General features: G+C 50.5%; 2 protein-coding genes across 3 annotated transcripts in view; one reads left to right on the top strand and one right to left on the bottom strand.

The window, feature by feature from the left end:
* The first annotated feature begins 608 nt into the window (after positions 1 to 608).
* Positions 609 to 12,500, top strand: pcf11 (PCF11 cleavage and polyadenylation factor subunit). Of its 2 annotated transcripts, XM_079355844.1 has the most exons (18): positions 609 to 982; positions 3,222 to 3,347; positions 3,633 to 3,815; positions 4,078 to 4,311; positions 4,394 to 5,391; positions 5,518 to 5,692; positions 6,048 to 6,429; positions 6,513 to 6,656; positions 6,749 to 6,799; positions 6,948 to 8,173; positions 8,262 to 8,325; positions 9,834 to 9,956; positions 10,046 to 10,166; positions 10,246 to 10,429; positions 11,184 to 11,339; positions 11,431 to 11,523; positions 11,649 to 11,684; positions 11,775 to 12,500. In XM_079355844.1, the coding sequence occupies exons 1-18, from the start codon at positions 746 to 748 to the stop codon at positions 12,024 to 12,026; spliced, it is 4,785 nt and encodes a 1,594-aa protein (XP_079211970.1). In that variant the 5' UTR covers positions 609 to 745; the 3' UTR covers positions 12,027 to 12,500. The 2 variants fall into 2 exon arrangements, with proteins under 2 accessions (XP_079211970.1, XP_079211971.1); XM_079355845.1 differs by lacking the exon at positions 6,749 to 6,799.
* Positions 12,501 to 13,039: 539 nt separating this feature from the next.
* ccdc90b (coiled-coil domain containing 90B) overlaps positions 13,040 to 14,621 on the bottom strand; it is a 7,877-nt gene continuing 6,295 nt past the window's right edge. Inside the window, exons 7-9 of the mRNA XM_079356572.1 lie at positions 14,426 to 14,479; positions 13,684 to 13,798; positions 13,040 to 13,595 (exon numbers count right to left, since the gene is read on the bottom strand). Of these exons, the coding sequence (XP_079212698.1) occupies positions 13,540 to 13,595; positions 13,684 to 13,798; positions 14,426 to 14,479 (225 nt within the window). The 3' untranslated portion in view covers positions 13,040 to 13,539. The remainder of the gene's footprint in view (positions 13,596 to 13,683; positions 13,799 to 14,425; positions 14,480 to 14,621) is intronic.

The raw sequence follows: 14,621 nt of genomic DNA, 5'->3' as shown, positions 1-14,621 counted from the left end.
TTATTTCATAAATTCTAAACTGTCTATCATAATTTCAGGTGTCACAAGCAGAACGGTCCAATCAGCGATCAAAACATTGAACATTTATTCATTAATATCCAAAACGTGAGATGTTTGTGTGAGGCCTAATAAACTGACCAATGAGCTTCCGGCTGACAGAAATGAACCAGGAAACACGGGACTTTTTCTTTTTATGACATTACATGATAGAGTAAAGGTGAATTTTCTGCACACACGGGCTGAAAAGTGTGTGAACTCTTGGGACAGAAAAGGAATGAAGTCTTTGTAAAGTGGCTGCACACTAATCACACCAGGCCTGAGTTGTAATATGCATTTATATATTCAAGAAATGTATTTAATATCAATCGTAGACTAATAATTCATATAAATCCAAACATGTACGATAAAGATTCAGACGCCATGTTTGCGCCTCGTGCTATTATGTTGTGAAACATCTGCATGTCCGTCGTTATGTAACAATAAGATCACATTGTGTTAACACGATTGGCTCGTTTATGTGACTGTTATTCAGTCTAACCAATCGAAACCGAGTGACCTGTAGAGGCGGGCTAAAACAAGCCAATTAGAGCGTCGCTACGTCAAAATCAGATATTGCATTTTTCTCGTGACGTATGCAGCCGTCAGTTGGAGTCGCCATCTTGTTGTGAGCGGAGAGAAGAAGACGACGAGCTCGAAGTCCGGAGACACTTTACTCCCGACTCAGAGCGTTTAGCTTCATGATTTCATGGACTGCCTGCTGATCAATGTCCCCGATAAGAGTCGCCTAACTCTGCCCGGCTCCCTCCGCTCAAAGATGGAGGACAACGCGGCGCGGGAAGACTCCCGCCGAGAGTACCAGTCCTCCCTGGAAGACCTGACGTTCAACAGCAAGCCACACATCAACATGCTGACCATCCTGGCCGAGGAGAACCTCCACTTCGCCAAGGATATCGTCGCAATTATTGAAGCGCAAATAAGCAAGGTTTTTATAAATATAGAAATACTTAAATTCCAGATGTTTCTGTCCGTGTACGCCAGAAGGCCGCTTGGCTAAGTTAGCTGTTAGCTCAAAATGGCGCCCGGCGCTGTTACACATGTTAGCTGCGTTACATTCAGCTTTTTGTTGTGGTTAGCAACCACAAAACTCCAGCAGTTAATAGTTACCGAGATGTTCTCTAAGCCAGTTAATTAAAGTAGTTTTAATAAAAATGTTTTTGAATCGGAATTCTCAGGAAGCTAAAATGTAAGCTTAAGTTACAATACTTGAAGTAACGAAATATCGCGATACTTTCACAGTCGGGGGAAAAAATGGACCAACTGTCGATCGTATTTAAAAAAAACGGATATTTTAGATGCACCTGAGCACACACATAATCTAAACTGTACAGTTATAAGATGCGTGGTAGTTTACACGAGAGATGGTACCCTGAAAGTCGTTTTAATTTAATTGTTGGAGTAGAGACAGTTATGTTCACTAAAGCACTACTACCACCAAGTAGTTCGGTTCGGTTCCCCTTTTCGTGGCTTTAAAATCGTAACAAAAGAAGGGATCTGTCCTGTCCTGCTTTTTTTTAAAGCAACGTCAACTCATTCATGTGTATTTATGAAACTAGCAGTGACTTGATGAAGCAGATATGAACATATGAGCTGTCGCAACAGAAAGCCAGTAATCACGTTTATTTTATAATAAAGTGGAGAATCAGGCTGATGGCCAACACGACAATCACTGAATAGAGACGTTTAAAAATGTCACCAGTGTTGAGTCTGACATCTTACTTCACATCCAAACTATGAAGAGTGATTAACAATCATTAACCCATAGAAACAACAATCTTTTTTGTTTACAATATTCCGTTGGTCACATTTTAAAACCATTTGACACCATTAGAAAGCGTCCTTCATCTAAACAGGTCTGAAAAAACGCCTGACTGAAAGGAAGAAGCAGGGTGAGTAACATGAGGCAAAAAATGTAGCGGTCAGCAGAAAGTGTTTTCTGACTTCTCGTGAGGGTTTCAATAAAACATAGACCGGGGGAAAGACGTGTAGTTTACAGCTTGCTAATGATTAATCGACCGGTTTAAAAAAAGGCTCATTTTAATTAATAACAGAGCTTTAATAGTTGTGACGTTGGCGTAAAGCGTGACCTCACTGCCCTCTCGTCGATAATTGAAGCTTTTCGTCCGTATCATCCTGAGGTCACCCTGTTTCTCTCTGCTGACAGACACCACACAGTGTAGATGTTTGTTTCCATCTTCTGTTAATAAACTGCCAGATAGATGTTGTTAAACACAGAGGAGAGCCAGGGGGTCTCTTTAGACCCCGCCCCCTTTCCTCGACCTCCAATAGACCAGCTCTCTCTCTCTGTGCTCCGTGTTTACCTCACACCTGATCAGATCGAAGCTCAGTTTCTCTGCATTCATCCACTTTACTGAAATGTCATTGAATGGTTAAAATGTTATAATAAAAAATGTGAAATGTGCTTTTTGTCATTTTTTATTTCCCAGTGTAATTTATTGGTATGCCTGTGGTTGACTCTGAGCCACACGGCTGAGTCCGACTCGGCCCGTTGGGATTAAATGTAGTGTGTGTAACTGATGCTGCTCAGCTAAAACTAACAGTAAAGTTAAGACGCAGCAGCTTAAACGAGTCATGTGTTTCTTTAAACCTCTCAGGGGTCAAACTTAAAAACGGTGTGAGTGAATGAAACTCGCCGGGTGTAAAGATTCAAAGTGGCCGGGTAAAGTACAAAGAGTGGTTTCAGGAGATGAGCCCTCTTTGGAGGTAAAAACGTTCCTGAGGACGGGACTTCATGGTGACCATGTTTTTTTTGTTTTTTTTTATCTCCATGGACGTTCCTCTCTCCTGAGCCTCTGCCGGTCAGTCGTGTGCACCGGAGAGGTTTGAAAAGTTTGCTGCACGTTTTTTGGATCTATCGCACCTTCAGCCGGCTGCGACCGACCTTGTGGAATATTTTGTTTTGATCCAGTCAGAAGAAACTCTGAGACACTGGACATTTTTTTTAAGTACGTGTCGTTTCCTAAACTTTTCCTCGCCTGGCTCGAACTTTTTTTTTTTTTTCTCCTCACAGAGTGGGTGGTGATGGGGAGGGCGTTGAGCCCCTGTTTATCCTGTCTACTTGTGTTTTGAGCATTTGTTCTGAAATGTTGCTTTTTTTAACCCCTGTTGTTTTCTAAACTTGTCGAGTTCTCTTATCGCTCCAGGCCCCGTCTGCCGAGAAGCTTCCAGTTTTGTACTTAGTGGATTCCATAGTGAAGAATGTTGGAGGAGAATACCTTGCAGTGTTTGCTAAAAACCTAATCACTTCATTTATATGTGTCTTTGAAAAGGTACAGTTCTCTCTACTGCTGTTTAGCTTTGCTCAACATTTAAGCACTTAGACTGTTTAGCAGCCCACCTCACTGCCCTCCTGTTTGTGTTGCTTGCTTTTTAAATGTGACCTCCTGCACTCTGCTCCTGTTGATGTAATAAAGTTAGAGGAGGGTGGGCTTTATGCATTTACTTGTTTAACCTCTAAAGACTGTTGAGCTGTTTCCTGCCTGAGTCAGTGCTGCTGTAGTTGTGCTCCAGTGTCTCTGGGTAGCTGTGGACCAAGTCCTGTCCTCTGTTTGTAGGTGGATGAAAACACCAGGAAGAGTCTGTTCAAGCTACGCTCCACGTGGGACGACGTCTTTCCTCTGAAGAAACTGTACGCGCTGGACGTTCGGGTCAACTCTGTGGACCCGGCCTGGCCCATCAAGCCGCTGCCGCCCACCATCAACGCCAGCATTCACGTCAACCCCAAGTTTTTAAAGCCGGTGTGTATGAGCGGGGACGGGTTCACGTTAAAGACACGCACGGCGAGTCTTTGGATGTGACGGGCGCTTATTTCTCTGAACACTGAAGGAAACAGATCCGAAGCCTCCAGTCGGAGAGGAGGAAAAAATATCTGATTTATTTTTCATGAAATAAAAGTTGATTTTATAAAAAACGTATTTTAATGGAAGTTGTGCCGCTCGTCTTTAAAGGATTCACTGATGAGCTCCGTCTGTTTACCGTCTCACCTTCTTGTGTCTCCAGTCTGAGGAGGTGTCCTCGCCGCCGCCTGCGCCCTCCAAGCAGCCTCCGCCGCAGCCCCCGCCTGTAACGCCGCCTGTAACGGCGCCGGCCACTCCGCCGACCCCGACCGTCAGTCAGTCCAGCGTGACCCAGGAGCAGCTGATCCGGCAGCAGCTGCTCGCCAAACAGAAACAACTCCTGGAGCTGCAGCAGAAGAAGATCGAGCTGGAGCTGGAGCAGACCAAAGCTCAGCTGGTAAGAAGGTTCAAAGGTCGACGCCGTTTCATTTCTGTTCTCCGTTTGTATAAAATAATCACGTTCCTTGGTGTGTCTGCAGGCTGGAGGCTTTGTGATGCCCGTTTCCACCGCAGGCTCGGCTCCTGCAGCGAGCGCCGCGCAGAAACCCGTCACTCAGACGGCTCCCGTGGTCCGACCCTGGATCCCCCCTCAGACTCAGGCAGACGCCAAACCCCCCACAAGAGACCCCCGTCTGAACCGCCCGGCCACCCCAGCTGCCCCTCAACCCAAAGAACAGCATTCTGGGAAGAAGGCAGACTCAACCACACCAGGAAGTGCCACGCAGACGCCGGAGAAGAACCGCCCGGAGAAGACCAGGACGCCGAAGAAAGAGTCGCTGGAGGAGAAGCCCAAGTCCAAGCCGCTTTCTCCGATGCCCAAAAACGTTCCGAATAAAAGCAAGCAGGTGGACGGGGAAGTCCAGAAGTCCTCCGACGGCATCAAGAAAGATCCCCGTCTGAAGAAACGCACACAGGACAAGAGCGGGGACGCCAAAGACGAGGAGATGAAGGAGAAGAAGAGGTGCACTGACAAGAAGGAACGAGAAGAGGCGCCGAGGGGGGCGGAGCCTCAGCGGTCCAACAAAGGGAAGCTGGTCAACGGCACCGTGAGCAAACACGACCGTGACGAGTCCAACGACAAGCCCGAGTTTAAGACCGGAGGCAACGCACGCACGCACGCCAGGAAACGGACCCGCTCGCGATCCAGGTCGCGTTCCCCCGCAGCCTTCGACAAAAGGAAGGACAGGAGGTCCCCGAAGAGCCGAACCCGGAGCAGCTCCTTGTCTCCCTCGCCGTCACACAAACCCGGTAAACAACGGAGGGTCCGCGCCGACGACCCGGAGCACGGCAAGCCGGGTCGAGACGACCGCGTCACTCAAAAGAAGAACCAATCGGAGAGCAGGAGGTCAAAGAGGCCGGCGGAGGAGCGGCACCCAGAAACGAGGGACTCGCAGTCTCCACGAGGACACGAAGGAGGAGCCAAGGAGACGAAGGAGACTCCTCACCGCTGGAGGAGCGGCTGGGAGGAGAACAAACAGTGAGTCTGAATCAACGTTACGACTTTCAGAAGTTTCATAAAAGCAAATATTTAAATCAGACGTTTAAAGTTTATCGATGGGAAACGGTCGTCTCTTCTTCTCAACGTTTTTTTTGTCCTCTTCAGCGCGAAGCTTCCGGAGGAACCTCACGTGAAGCCTGGACCTCCGAGGCACAAACAGTACGGCCCCCCGAACCGACCTCCGACCCCGCGGACGCCCAAACATCGGCTCAGCGTGGACGCCAACATGCAGATCCCAGAGGTCTTAAACTCCGCCTCCAAAAAAGATCTGCTGAGGAGGGTACGTCACACACACACACGCGCACACACACACACACAGACACACACACACACACACACACACACACACACACACACACACACACACACACACACACACACTGTTGCTGTGTACAGTCACACAACTCCCATCTTACGCTGAAGCTGCTGTACCGCCTCCTACCACAAGATGGCGCCAAACATGCAGCGTTTCTGTGTGAAGTGATCATGTGACTCTGACTGTTCTCTGCACACGTTTCAAAGTCTGCTATGATTTTCAGGGTCTTATTTTGACATGGGGTGCTTTTATTTTGAAGGTGGACAAACTGAAGTGCGGTGCTCTTAAAGATTTTTAAATGTCGTCTTTTTGTCTGCAGGCGAGCAAACGCCTCGAGAGCGGCGAGATCTCCCAGGAGGACTTCCTGAACATGGCGCACCAGATCAAATACTTCTTCCAGTATCAGGAGGAGAAGCAGCAGCACTCGGAGAACTGGGACCGCTCCGGAAACTTCTCGGACAAGAAGCAGCCGGCGCTGAACACGCCCACCTCTGCACAGCCCCGCCCCCACGACCCCATGAACGCCGCGCAGCTGACTTACTACGAACACAAGTCCAAGCTGAGGAAGACGCAGGTCGCACACAGAGCTGTAGGCGAGGAGTGGGACGACCAGGAGAGCGAGGGGGAGAGTGAGGCGGTCGTGCAAGGGGAGAAGATGGGCGGGCGAAGCGCTGGTCGCCGGGCGCCACGGGAACGACAGGGTGAGTAACGACTGTAGCTGCGATGAAGGTTGCGTTTAAGTATTTTGGCATCAGTTCTGAGCGTATTGAACCAATCGTTACAGGTGAGAGGCGGAGCAAAGAGCACGAGGAGCCCCGCCCAACATCCGGCCCAATGATCGAGGAGTACAACCACGGGAAAGAGTTCCCCACCCTGAAGTCTCTGCCCGGCTTAAGGTTCAGGAGGAGAGCCGACCCCCGAGAGTCCAGTAAGTCTGCTCGCTTAGTAACCGCCGCGTCTCCATGGCAACGTGTCCGACGAGCAATCAGACGTAAAGTCACCTGTGTTCTTCGTCCACAGAGAGGTGTGAGGTCAGGTTCTGGAGCTGCAGGGAGTCAGGGTCAGTGAGAGGTCAGCAGGGTCACCACAGTCTTGTCTCAGGGCATCATGGGAAATGTAGTCAGTCAGTAGGAGGGCAGAAGACGAGCTGAAGTCGTTTGTGTGTGCAGGCTCTTTGATGAGCTGCGTTCTTCTTCATGGCTTTATTTTCTGTTTCCAGCCGAGAGGGAGTGGACCTCGCCGCTGACGGAGCGCCAACGCGATGAGCAGAAGAGCGGATACGACGCCCCCCGGAGGTACGGCCCGCCAGCCGACCCTCGGAGGCCAGATGTGCTCCCCTCTGGCACGGTGGTCCACAGGAACTGTCCGAGCCCGAGCGGTTTAGATGCTCCGCCCCCGAGGTTCGAGCGAGAGCGCCTGTCCCCTCTTCACCACAGAGAGTCGGCTGAGGCGAGTCCAATCCCGCGTTTTGAGAGTCCTAACAGTGAACACTCGGACGACGGGCCCCTGGACCCGGCCCTGGCTCACCTTCCCCCCAAATCCATCCTGAAGGTCCCGGGCCGAGCAGGGCCGCTCTTACCTGGCCTACAGCACGGTGACTCACCAGGCCACACCCCCCCTCATGATGCAGGACACGCCGCTTCCAGATACGATGGCCCTGCGCACATGGGCCCCCCAAGACCCCAACCCCAGGGATGGTACGAGGGCCCCGAGCTCTATGAAGACGCGTCCAGGTTTGAGGGACATCCTCACCCCGGCAGGTTCGAGGGGGGTGGTCCCCCCCATCGGTTTGATGGGCCCCCGTTGCCACATGGTCCAATCAGAGGAGCAGATATGGGCCGGTTTGATGGCCCGCATCACCCTCAGGGTCCTGGGAGGTTTGACGGGCCCCCTGTGAGGTTTGAGGGGCAGGGGCCTGCTGGAGTGGCTCACTTTGAGGCCCCAATGCAGCGCTTCAATAACATGGCTCCTGGTCCAGGTCCGGGTCCAATGGGCTTCCAGCAGCAGGGCCCCCCTCGCTTCGATGGACCCCTGAACCAGATGGGCCCCATTAGGTTTGAGGGCCCCGGTTCGATGCACTTTGATCAGCCAGGACCCCGCTTTGACCTCCCCCAGCAGGGTGGACCCCCCCACTATGACTGCGCCCCTGGCCAGCAGGGGCCCCTCAGGTTCGCCCCCCAGCAGAACCTGCAGGCCCCGATGAGGCAGATGGCCCCGCCCGTCTACGATGGGCCCCTGGCCCCCCAGCAGAACTTTAACATGGCCCCACAGAGGTTCCCTGAGCCCATGAACCCTCAGTTCCCCGGGGGGCCCATGGCGTTCCCCGCGCAGCCCAACATGCAGCCGGCCGCCAACTTCAACATGCAGCCAGCCCCGCCCTTCAGCCAACCAGGCCCCGCCCCCTTCTACAACCCTGCTGCCCCCGCTGTCGGCATGCAGCAGCCGGTGAGTCACACACCTGTCAATCAAACTCTGCCTCACACACCTGTGTGTCTCGGAGTGACCTCTGACCTTTTTGTCTTGTTGCTCTCAGGTGAACATGATGAACCTGAACGCACCCTTCCTGCCTCAGAACGCCGTGCCTTTCACACAGCCAGGTAAGATCACCTGAGATCCTTCACACACCTTCTCTCAGCTCGTGTCCGCTTGCTGCAGGCAGTGACTGTCCAACAGGAAGTTCCAAATAAGGTCGTAACTAATTCTGTCACACTGCTGTGATGTCACGCTGCTGTGATGTCATGCTACTGTGATGTCACGTTGCTGTGATGTCACTCAACTGTGATGTCACGCTGTTGTGATGTCACGCTGCTGTGATGTCACGCTGCTGTGATGTCACTCTGCTGTGATGTCACTCTGCTGTGATGTCACTGCTGTGATGTCACGCTGCTGTGATGTCACTCTGCTGTGATGTCACGCTGCTGTGATGTCAGTGCTGTGATGTCACGCTGCTGTGATGTCACTCTGCTGTGATGTCACTCTGCTGTGATGTCACTCTGCTGTGATGTCACTCTGCTGTGATGTCACTCTGCTGTGATGTCACGCTGCTGTGATGTCAGTGCTGTGATGTCACGCTGCTGTGATGTCACGCTGCTGTGATGTCACTCTACTGTGATGTCACGCTGCTTTGATGTCACGCTGCTGTGATGTCAGTGCTGTGATGTCACGCTGCTGTGATGTCACGTTGCTGTGATGTCATGCTGCTGTGATGTCACGCTGCTGTGATGTCACTCTACTGTGATGTCACGCTGCTGTGATGTCACGCTGCTGTGATGTCAGTGCTGTGATGTCACGCTGCTGTGATGTCACTGCTGTGATGTCACTGCTGTGATGTCACTCTGCTGTGATGTCACGCTGCTGTGATGTCACGCTGCTGTGATGTCACTCTGCTGTGATGTCACTGCTGTGATGTCACTCTGCTGTGATGTCACTCTGCTGTGATGTCACGCTGCTGTGATGTCACTCTGCTGTGATGTCACTGCTGTGATGTCAGTGCTGTGATGTCACGCTGCTGTGATGTCACTCTGCTGTGATGTCACTGCTGTGATGTCACGCTGCTGTGATGTCACTCTGCTGTGATGTCACTGCTGTGATGTCACGCTGCTGTGATGTCACTCTGCTGTGATGTCACGCTGCTGTGATGTCACTCTGCTGTGATGTCACTGCTGTGATGTCACTCTGCTGTGATGTCACTCTGCTGTGATGTCACGCTGCTGTGATGTCACGCTGCTGTGATGTCACGTTGCTGTGATGTCACTCTGCTGTGATGTCACTGCTGTGATGTCAGTGCTGTGATGTCACGTTGCTGTGATGTCACTCTGCTGTGATGTCACTGCTGTGATGTCAGTGCTGTGATGTCACGCTGCTGTGATGTCACGCTGCTGTGATGTCACTCTGCTGTGATGTCACGCTGCTGTGATGTCACGCTGCTGTGATGTCACGTTGCTGTGATGTCACTCTGCTGTGATGTCACTGCTGTGATGTCAGTGCTGTGATGTCACGTTGCTGTGATGTCACGCTGCTGTGATGTCACGCTGCTGTGATGTCACGCTGCTGTGATGTCACGCTGCCACAGGATTACAGGACTTGTCGTGTCGATGTTTTGCAGCTCCCGTCGTCGCTCCAGAGAATCACTTCGGTCAGGTGGACGTCAACGACCTGCTGTCCAAACTCATCTCCAACGGCATCATCAAACCGTCACAGCCGGACGCCGTGCCCGCCGCCAGCACCCGTCAGTACACGCGTCCTCGTTGTCCTCGTGTTGAAGACGTCATGTTTGTGTAACCATGGAGACGGTTTAAATGTCTGTCTGTTCTCCAGGATCTGCAGGTCCTCCTGGTCCTGCCGCCCCCGCTGCGGTGGAGGAGGAGGAAGAGGAGGAGGAGGAGGAGGAGGGAGACGTCCCCGACCTCACCACCTTCACCGTCGACGACATGAAGCCGTGAGTTCACGAGAAGCGTTTTGGTCAAACAGACGTGGCGTTTGAAACGGCGGCTGATGACAGGTCTTTGTGTGTGCAGGCGTTACGAGAGCGTGGTCACACGCCTGTACTCGGGGAATCAGTGCTGCCTGTGCAGCATGAGGTTCACCGCCGCGCAGACCGACATGTACGCCGACCACCTCGACTGGCACTTCAGACAGAACCACGCCGGGAAGGTCGCCGGCAAGAAGATCACACACCGCCGCTGGTACTACACACTCAGGGTGAGCGAGCACACACACACACACACACACACACACACACACACTCACTCACTCACTCACTCACTCACTCACTCACTCACTCACTCACTCACTCACTCACTCACTCACTCACTCACTCACTCTCTCACACACACACACACACACACACACTCACTCACTCACTCACTCACTCACTCACACTCACTCACTCACTCACTCACTCACTCACTCTCTCACACACACACACACACACACACACTCACTCACTCACTCACTCACTCACTCACTCACTCACTCACTCACTCTCACACACACACACACACACACACACACACACACACACACACTCACACACACACACTCTCACACACACACACTCTCACACACTCTCTCACACACACACACACTCACACACACACACACACACTCACACACACTCTCACACACTCACACACTCACACACACACACTCTCACTCACACACACTCACTCACTCTCACACACACACACACTCACACACTCTCACACACACACACTCACACACTCTCACACACACACTCACACACACTCACACACTCACACATACACACACTCTCACACACACACACTCACACTCACACACACTCACACACTCACACATTCACACACACACACACACTCACACATACACACACTCACACTCACACACACGCGGTCCAGCATGCAGGAGGACCCCGGTCAGGATCCTGGACTCTGGTGGGTTTGATTCAGGCGTGTGGTTTTTGTGTCTCCTCCAGGACTGGATCGAGTTCGAGGAGATCGCCGACCTGGAGGAGCGAGCGAAGAGTCAGTTCTTTGAGAAGGTGAACGAGGAGGAGGTTCAGAAGACTCAGGCGGCCGCCAAGGAGAAGGAGTTTCAGTGCGTGAAAGCCGCCAAGGACCAAGTGGGCGAGGTGAGGCGCCGTTTCTCTTTAACTGTAGATGGTTCTGACGGGCGAGCGAGCGCGTGACGACCCGTTCTCTCTCTCTCTCTCCGTCCTGCAGCTGTGTGAAATCTGTCAGGAGCCCTTTGAGACCTACTGGGTGGAAGAGGAGGAGGACTGGTTCCTAAAGAACGCCATCCGGGTCGACGACAAGGTAACGCAAACGCACAACAGTCACGCCACCACACGGTGGCGTCGGTGTTTAAGATAGAAGGCGCCAACTGAGTGAGATAAACAGTGTCTCCATGACAACTCACCTCTGACCTTTGACCTCCACAGAACTTCCACCCGGCGTGTTTCGAGGATTATCAGAACGTGAGTACACGGCGCTCAGATTCATCTTCAGAATCAAATGAACCAATCAAACGCTTCCGATGTTTGACCTGCTGATGTTTTCCTCTCCAGTCGTCGTACGTCGACGTCACGCCGTCGCCGAGCAAGCTGCTCACGGAGCACCCGCTGACCGCCTTCATCAAGAAAGAGGAGGAAGAGGAGCAGGAGAACACGTCGTGTGCTTTGGACGCTCCCGCCGCCGCCGCCGCTGCTGCTGTCCCCGCCTCACAGGAAGTGAAGAGCGAGGGCGGCGAGCTTCCTGAAGTAACAAAAGAGGAGGAGCTTTTAACTGAAGTGGCGTCCGAGGAGACTGGGGCGGAGTGACGACCCCGTCGCCGCCTCGCGTCACTTCTTCTTTGTTTTTGGAGAGAAAACGTGTTTTTATGGCGCCGAGCGCTTGGAAACCTTAAACGTCAATACATTTTAGTATTTGGATCCACGCGACCTTTTGTGGTCTCCGTTTCTGTGAATCAACTGAACGTGTTTGTTCAGAAGAGTTTGGATGACACATGTAAATGATTTAATTTATACATTAAAGTATTTTTGGTATGTTGTTCCAATCATTTGTTCCACCACGTAGCTCCAGGTGTTGTTTGTGGCCGGGCTCAAAGGTAAGCATCATCTGATTGGACGGCTGGAGACTCCGCAGCAGGCGATTCGTCGGAGCGTCTGCAGATTTATTTCTTTGGTTGCTTTTCAATAAAAGAGTCTGAAACGTGTTTGTTGGTGTGAACACTGATTATTGGTCCTCTCTTCACTTTGTTGTTTAGGTTTCAATAAAGTTTAGTTCAATTTGAAGTCTGACTCTGTCGTTTTTATTTCTCCCGAGTGATTCATCCTTTCATTTAGAGATCTTTGATTTCTGGAAGTTAATGTGACTTCCGGTTTGTTTTTATGGTTTAATAATGATTGACTATTAAAATATCTTTGAATTTGTTTCATTCAAACTTTGGTGACTGAAAATCTGTTTTAGAAAAACAGTTTTAAAATAATCCTACAAAGATCCTGTGTGTCAGTTGGGATGTCTCACTCCACTCATTTCTTAATGAACCCCTGTGACGGTTTATTTCATGACTTTGACATTGTGTTTATTTCTTCTAACATTTTGAACTCTCGTCTCCTCGTTGATTAAATCATTTGCAAAGTAAAACAGCCTGATTTGCATAAACTTTCTAGAACTTCAGGCAGCGGTTAAAACCACAGGCTCCAGGAACCTTTTAGTCCCGGGGACCTTTGGTGGAAACAGGATTTATTATTGTGGCGAGAGGAAGTGAGGCGGCGACGACGTTTCAGCACAAAGAAACATTTCAAAATAAAACATTGCAAAAAAACAAAACTTTGCTGAACAGTTTTATTTATAAAAACCAAACTCAGATTCAGACATGTAAACTCATTTATTTATGATTAAAGAGCTGCTTTTGACTGGTCCCTGTGTTTCCATAGCAACACTAAGGACATTAACTCTTAAAGGGTCGTTTCACCAAAATAAAAGCCCATAATTGTCCACAGGTTGATTCCTAACAGGAAGTTTAAAAATGAAGAATATTTCGACCGTGCAACACTTTTTATTTCTCCGAGCGAGTACTGACTGACAGGAGCACAATGACCTTTTTTTACACACTGATGTTGCCATGGTAACGTGCAGAAGTTCTCTGTCACTGTTAATCTTAAATAGTTTGCCGTAAAACTTCCAGAAGAGAACTCGTTTATTAGCCAGGTGTTCACGCATGCTAACAAATGCTACGTTTTTGATGCGTTGTAGCCGAAGCTCCGCCCACTCCAGGTGATGATGCAGGATATAGTTTGCGCGGCGGATGAAGGCGAGCGGTCAGTCTGTTCACCTCCACAGGCGGTAAACTCCCAGAGCGATGGCGAGACACGAGAATACGGTGGCTGAGAGGGAACAAACAGTGTGATTATCATGACTGTAATATGAGGGTTATTACTGCGAGCGCCCTCTGAGCACGGCGTGACGGCGTACCTGCCAGGTAGCGGATGGTCTCCAGCTTCAGAGACTCGAGGAGGGTTTTGAGCGACGCCACCTGCAGCTCCATCTTCTTATTGATCTCCATGTTGTCGTGTTCCAGGTCGGCTTTCTGAGGAAGCGTCCGCGTTAAAGGAGTTACTGTAGAAGCGTGAAGTAAAGATGGCGCCCTCTGCTGGTTTCAAGAAGAACTGCACTCTACTCTATTCTTAATATCCATATTCATTTTGTTAGTTAAGAGCTTTTCAGTTTGGTCTACTAGTGGATCTCATTGTTAGCGATGATGTCATAACCATCCGACAAAGACTGACCACGAGACCACGAGTGTGAAATGATGGTTTATGATCCTGTCGACCACGTTTAAGGAACAACACGTTGTATTCACGATGTCATGATAACTACACTACCCACGATCATCGGGTGTCACAGCCACGTCTCTGATTGGTGGAGCCCCTCAGCATGCTAGCTAGTTTGCTAGCTAACGGTAAATATACCAATGACCTTGTCAGAGAAGGTCGTCGTATATATATATATATACACACATTTACGAAGTAGCGGTACCATTTGCAATGCATTATGGGATTTGTAGTTAATACCTCATTGACAGTCTTTTTGCCTTTGTCCAGTTCTTAACACTGTCTTGGTGCTGAATTAAATGTACTGTAGTTGTGAGTGTTGCTTGTTGTCATGGTTACAAGCTGGAATCACGTGACACAAACAGGTGAACTGACATATTTACCTTGTGATGAAACTCTGTACTCGCCTCCATCAGCTTCTTCTCCTGCTCCGTGAACTGACAACACAAACACAACACCTGAAACACACACTCTTCAACACACACACACACACACACACTCTTCAACACACACACACACACACACACTCTTCAACACACACACACACACACTCTTCAACACACACACACACACTCTTCA

Source organism: Symphodus melops (genome assembly GCF_947650265.1).
Source record: "Symphodus melops genome assembly, chromosome: 11".
Classification (NCBI taxonomy): Eukaryota; Metazoa; Chordata; class Actinopteri; order Labriformes; family Labridae; genus Symphodus; species Symphodus melops.
The sequence above is the reverse complement of the archived record's forward strand: the minus strand, read 5'-3'. Positions and strand labels throughout refer to the sequence as shown.

Bases quoted from the DNA above. Each gene is read 5' to 3' on its own strand.
- pcf11 (XM_079355844.1), top strand. From the start codon at position 746: ATGGACTGCCTGCTGATCAATGTCCCCGATAAGAGTCGCCTAACTCTG. The intron at 6,430-6,512 runs GTGAGTAACGAC...CAATCGTTACAG, and splicing joins GGCGCCACGGGAACGACAGG to GTGAGAGGCGGAGCAAAGAG. The intron at 6,657-6,748 runs GTAAGTCTGCTC...CTTCGTCCACAG, and splicing joins AGCCGACCCCCGAGAGTCCA to AGAGGTGTGAGGTCAGGTTC.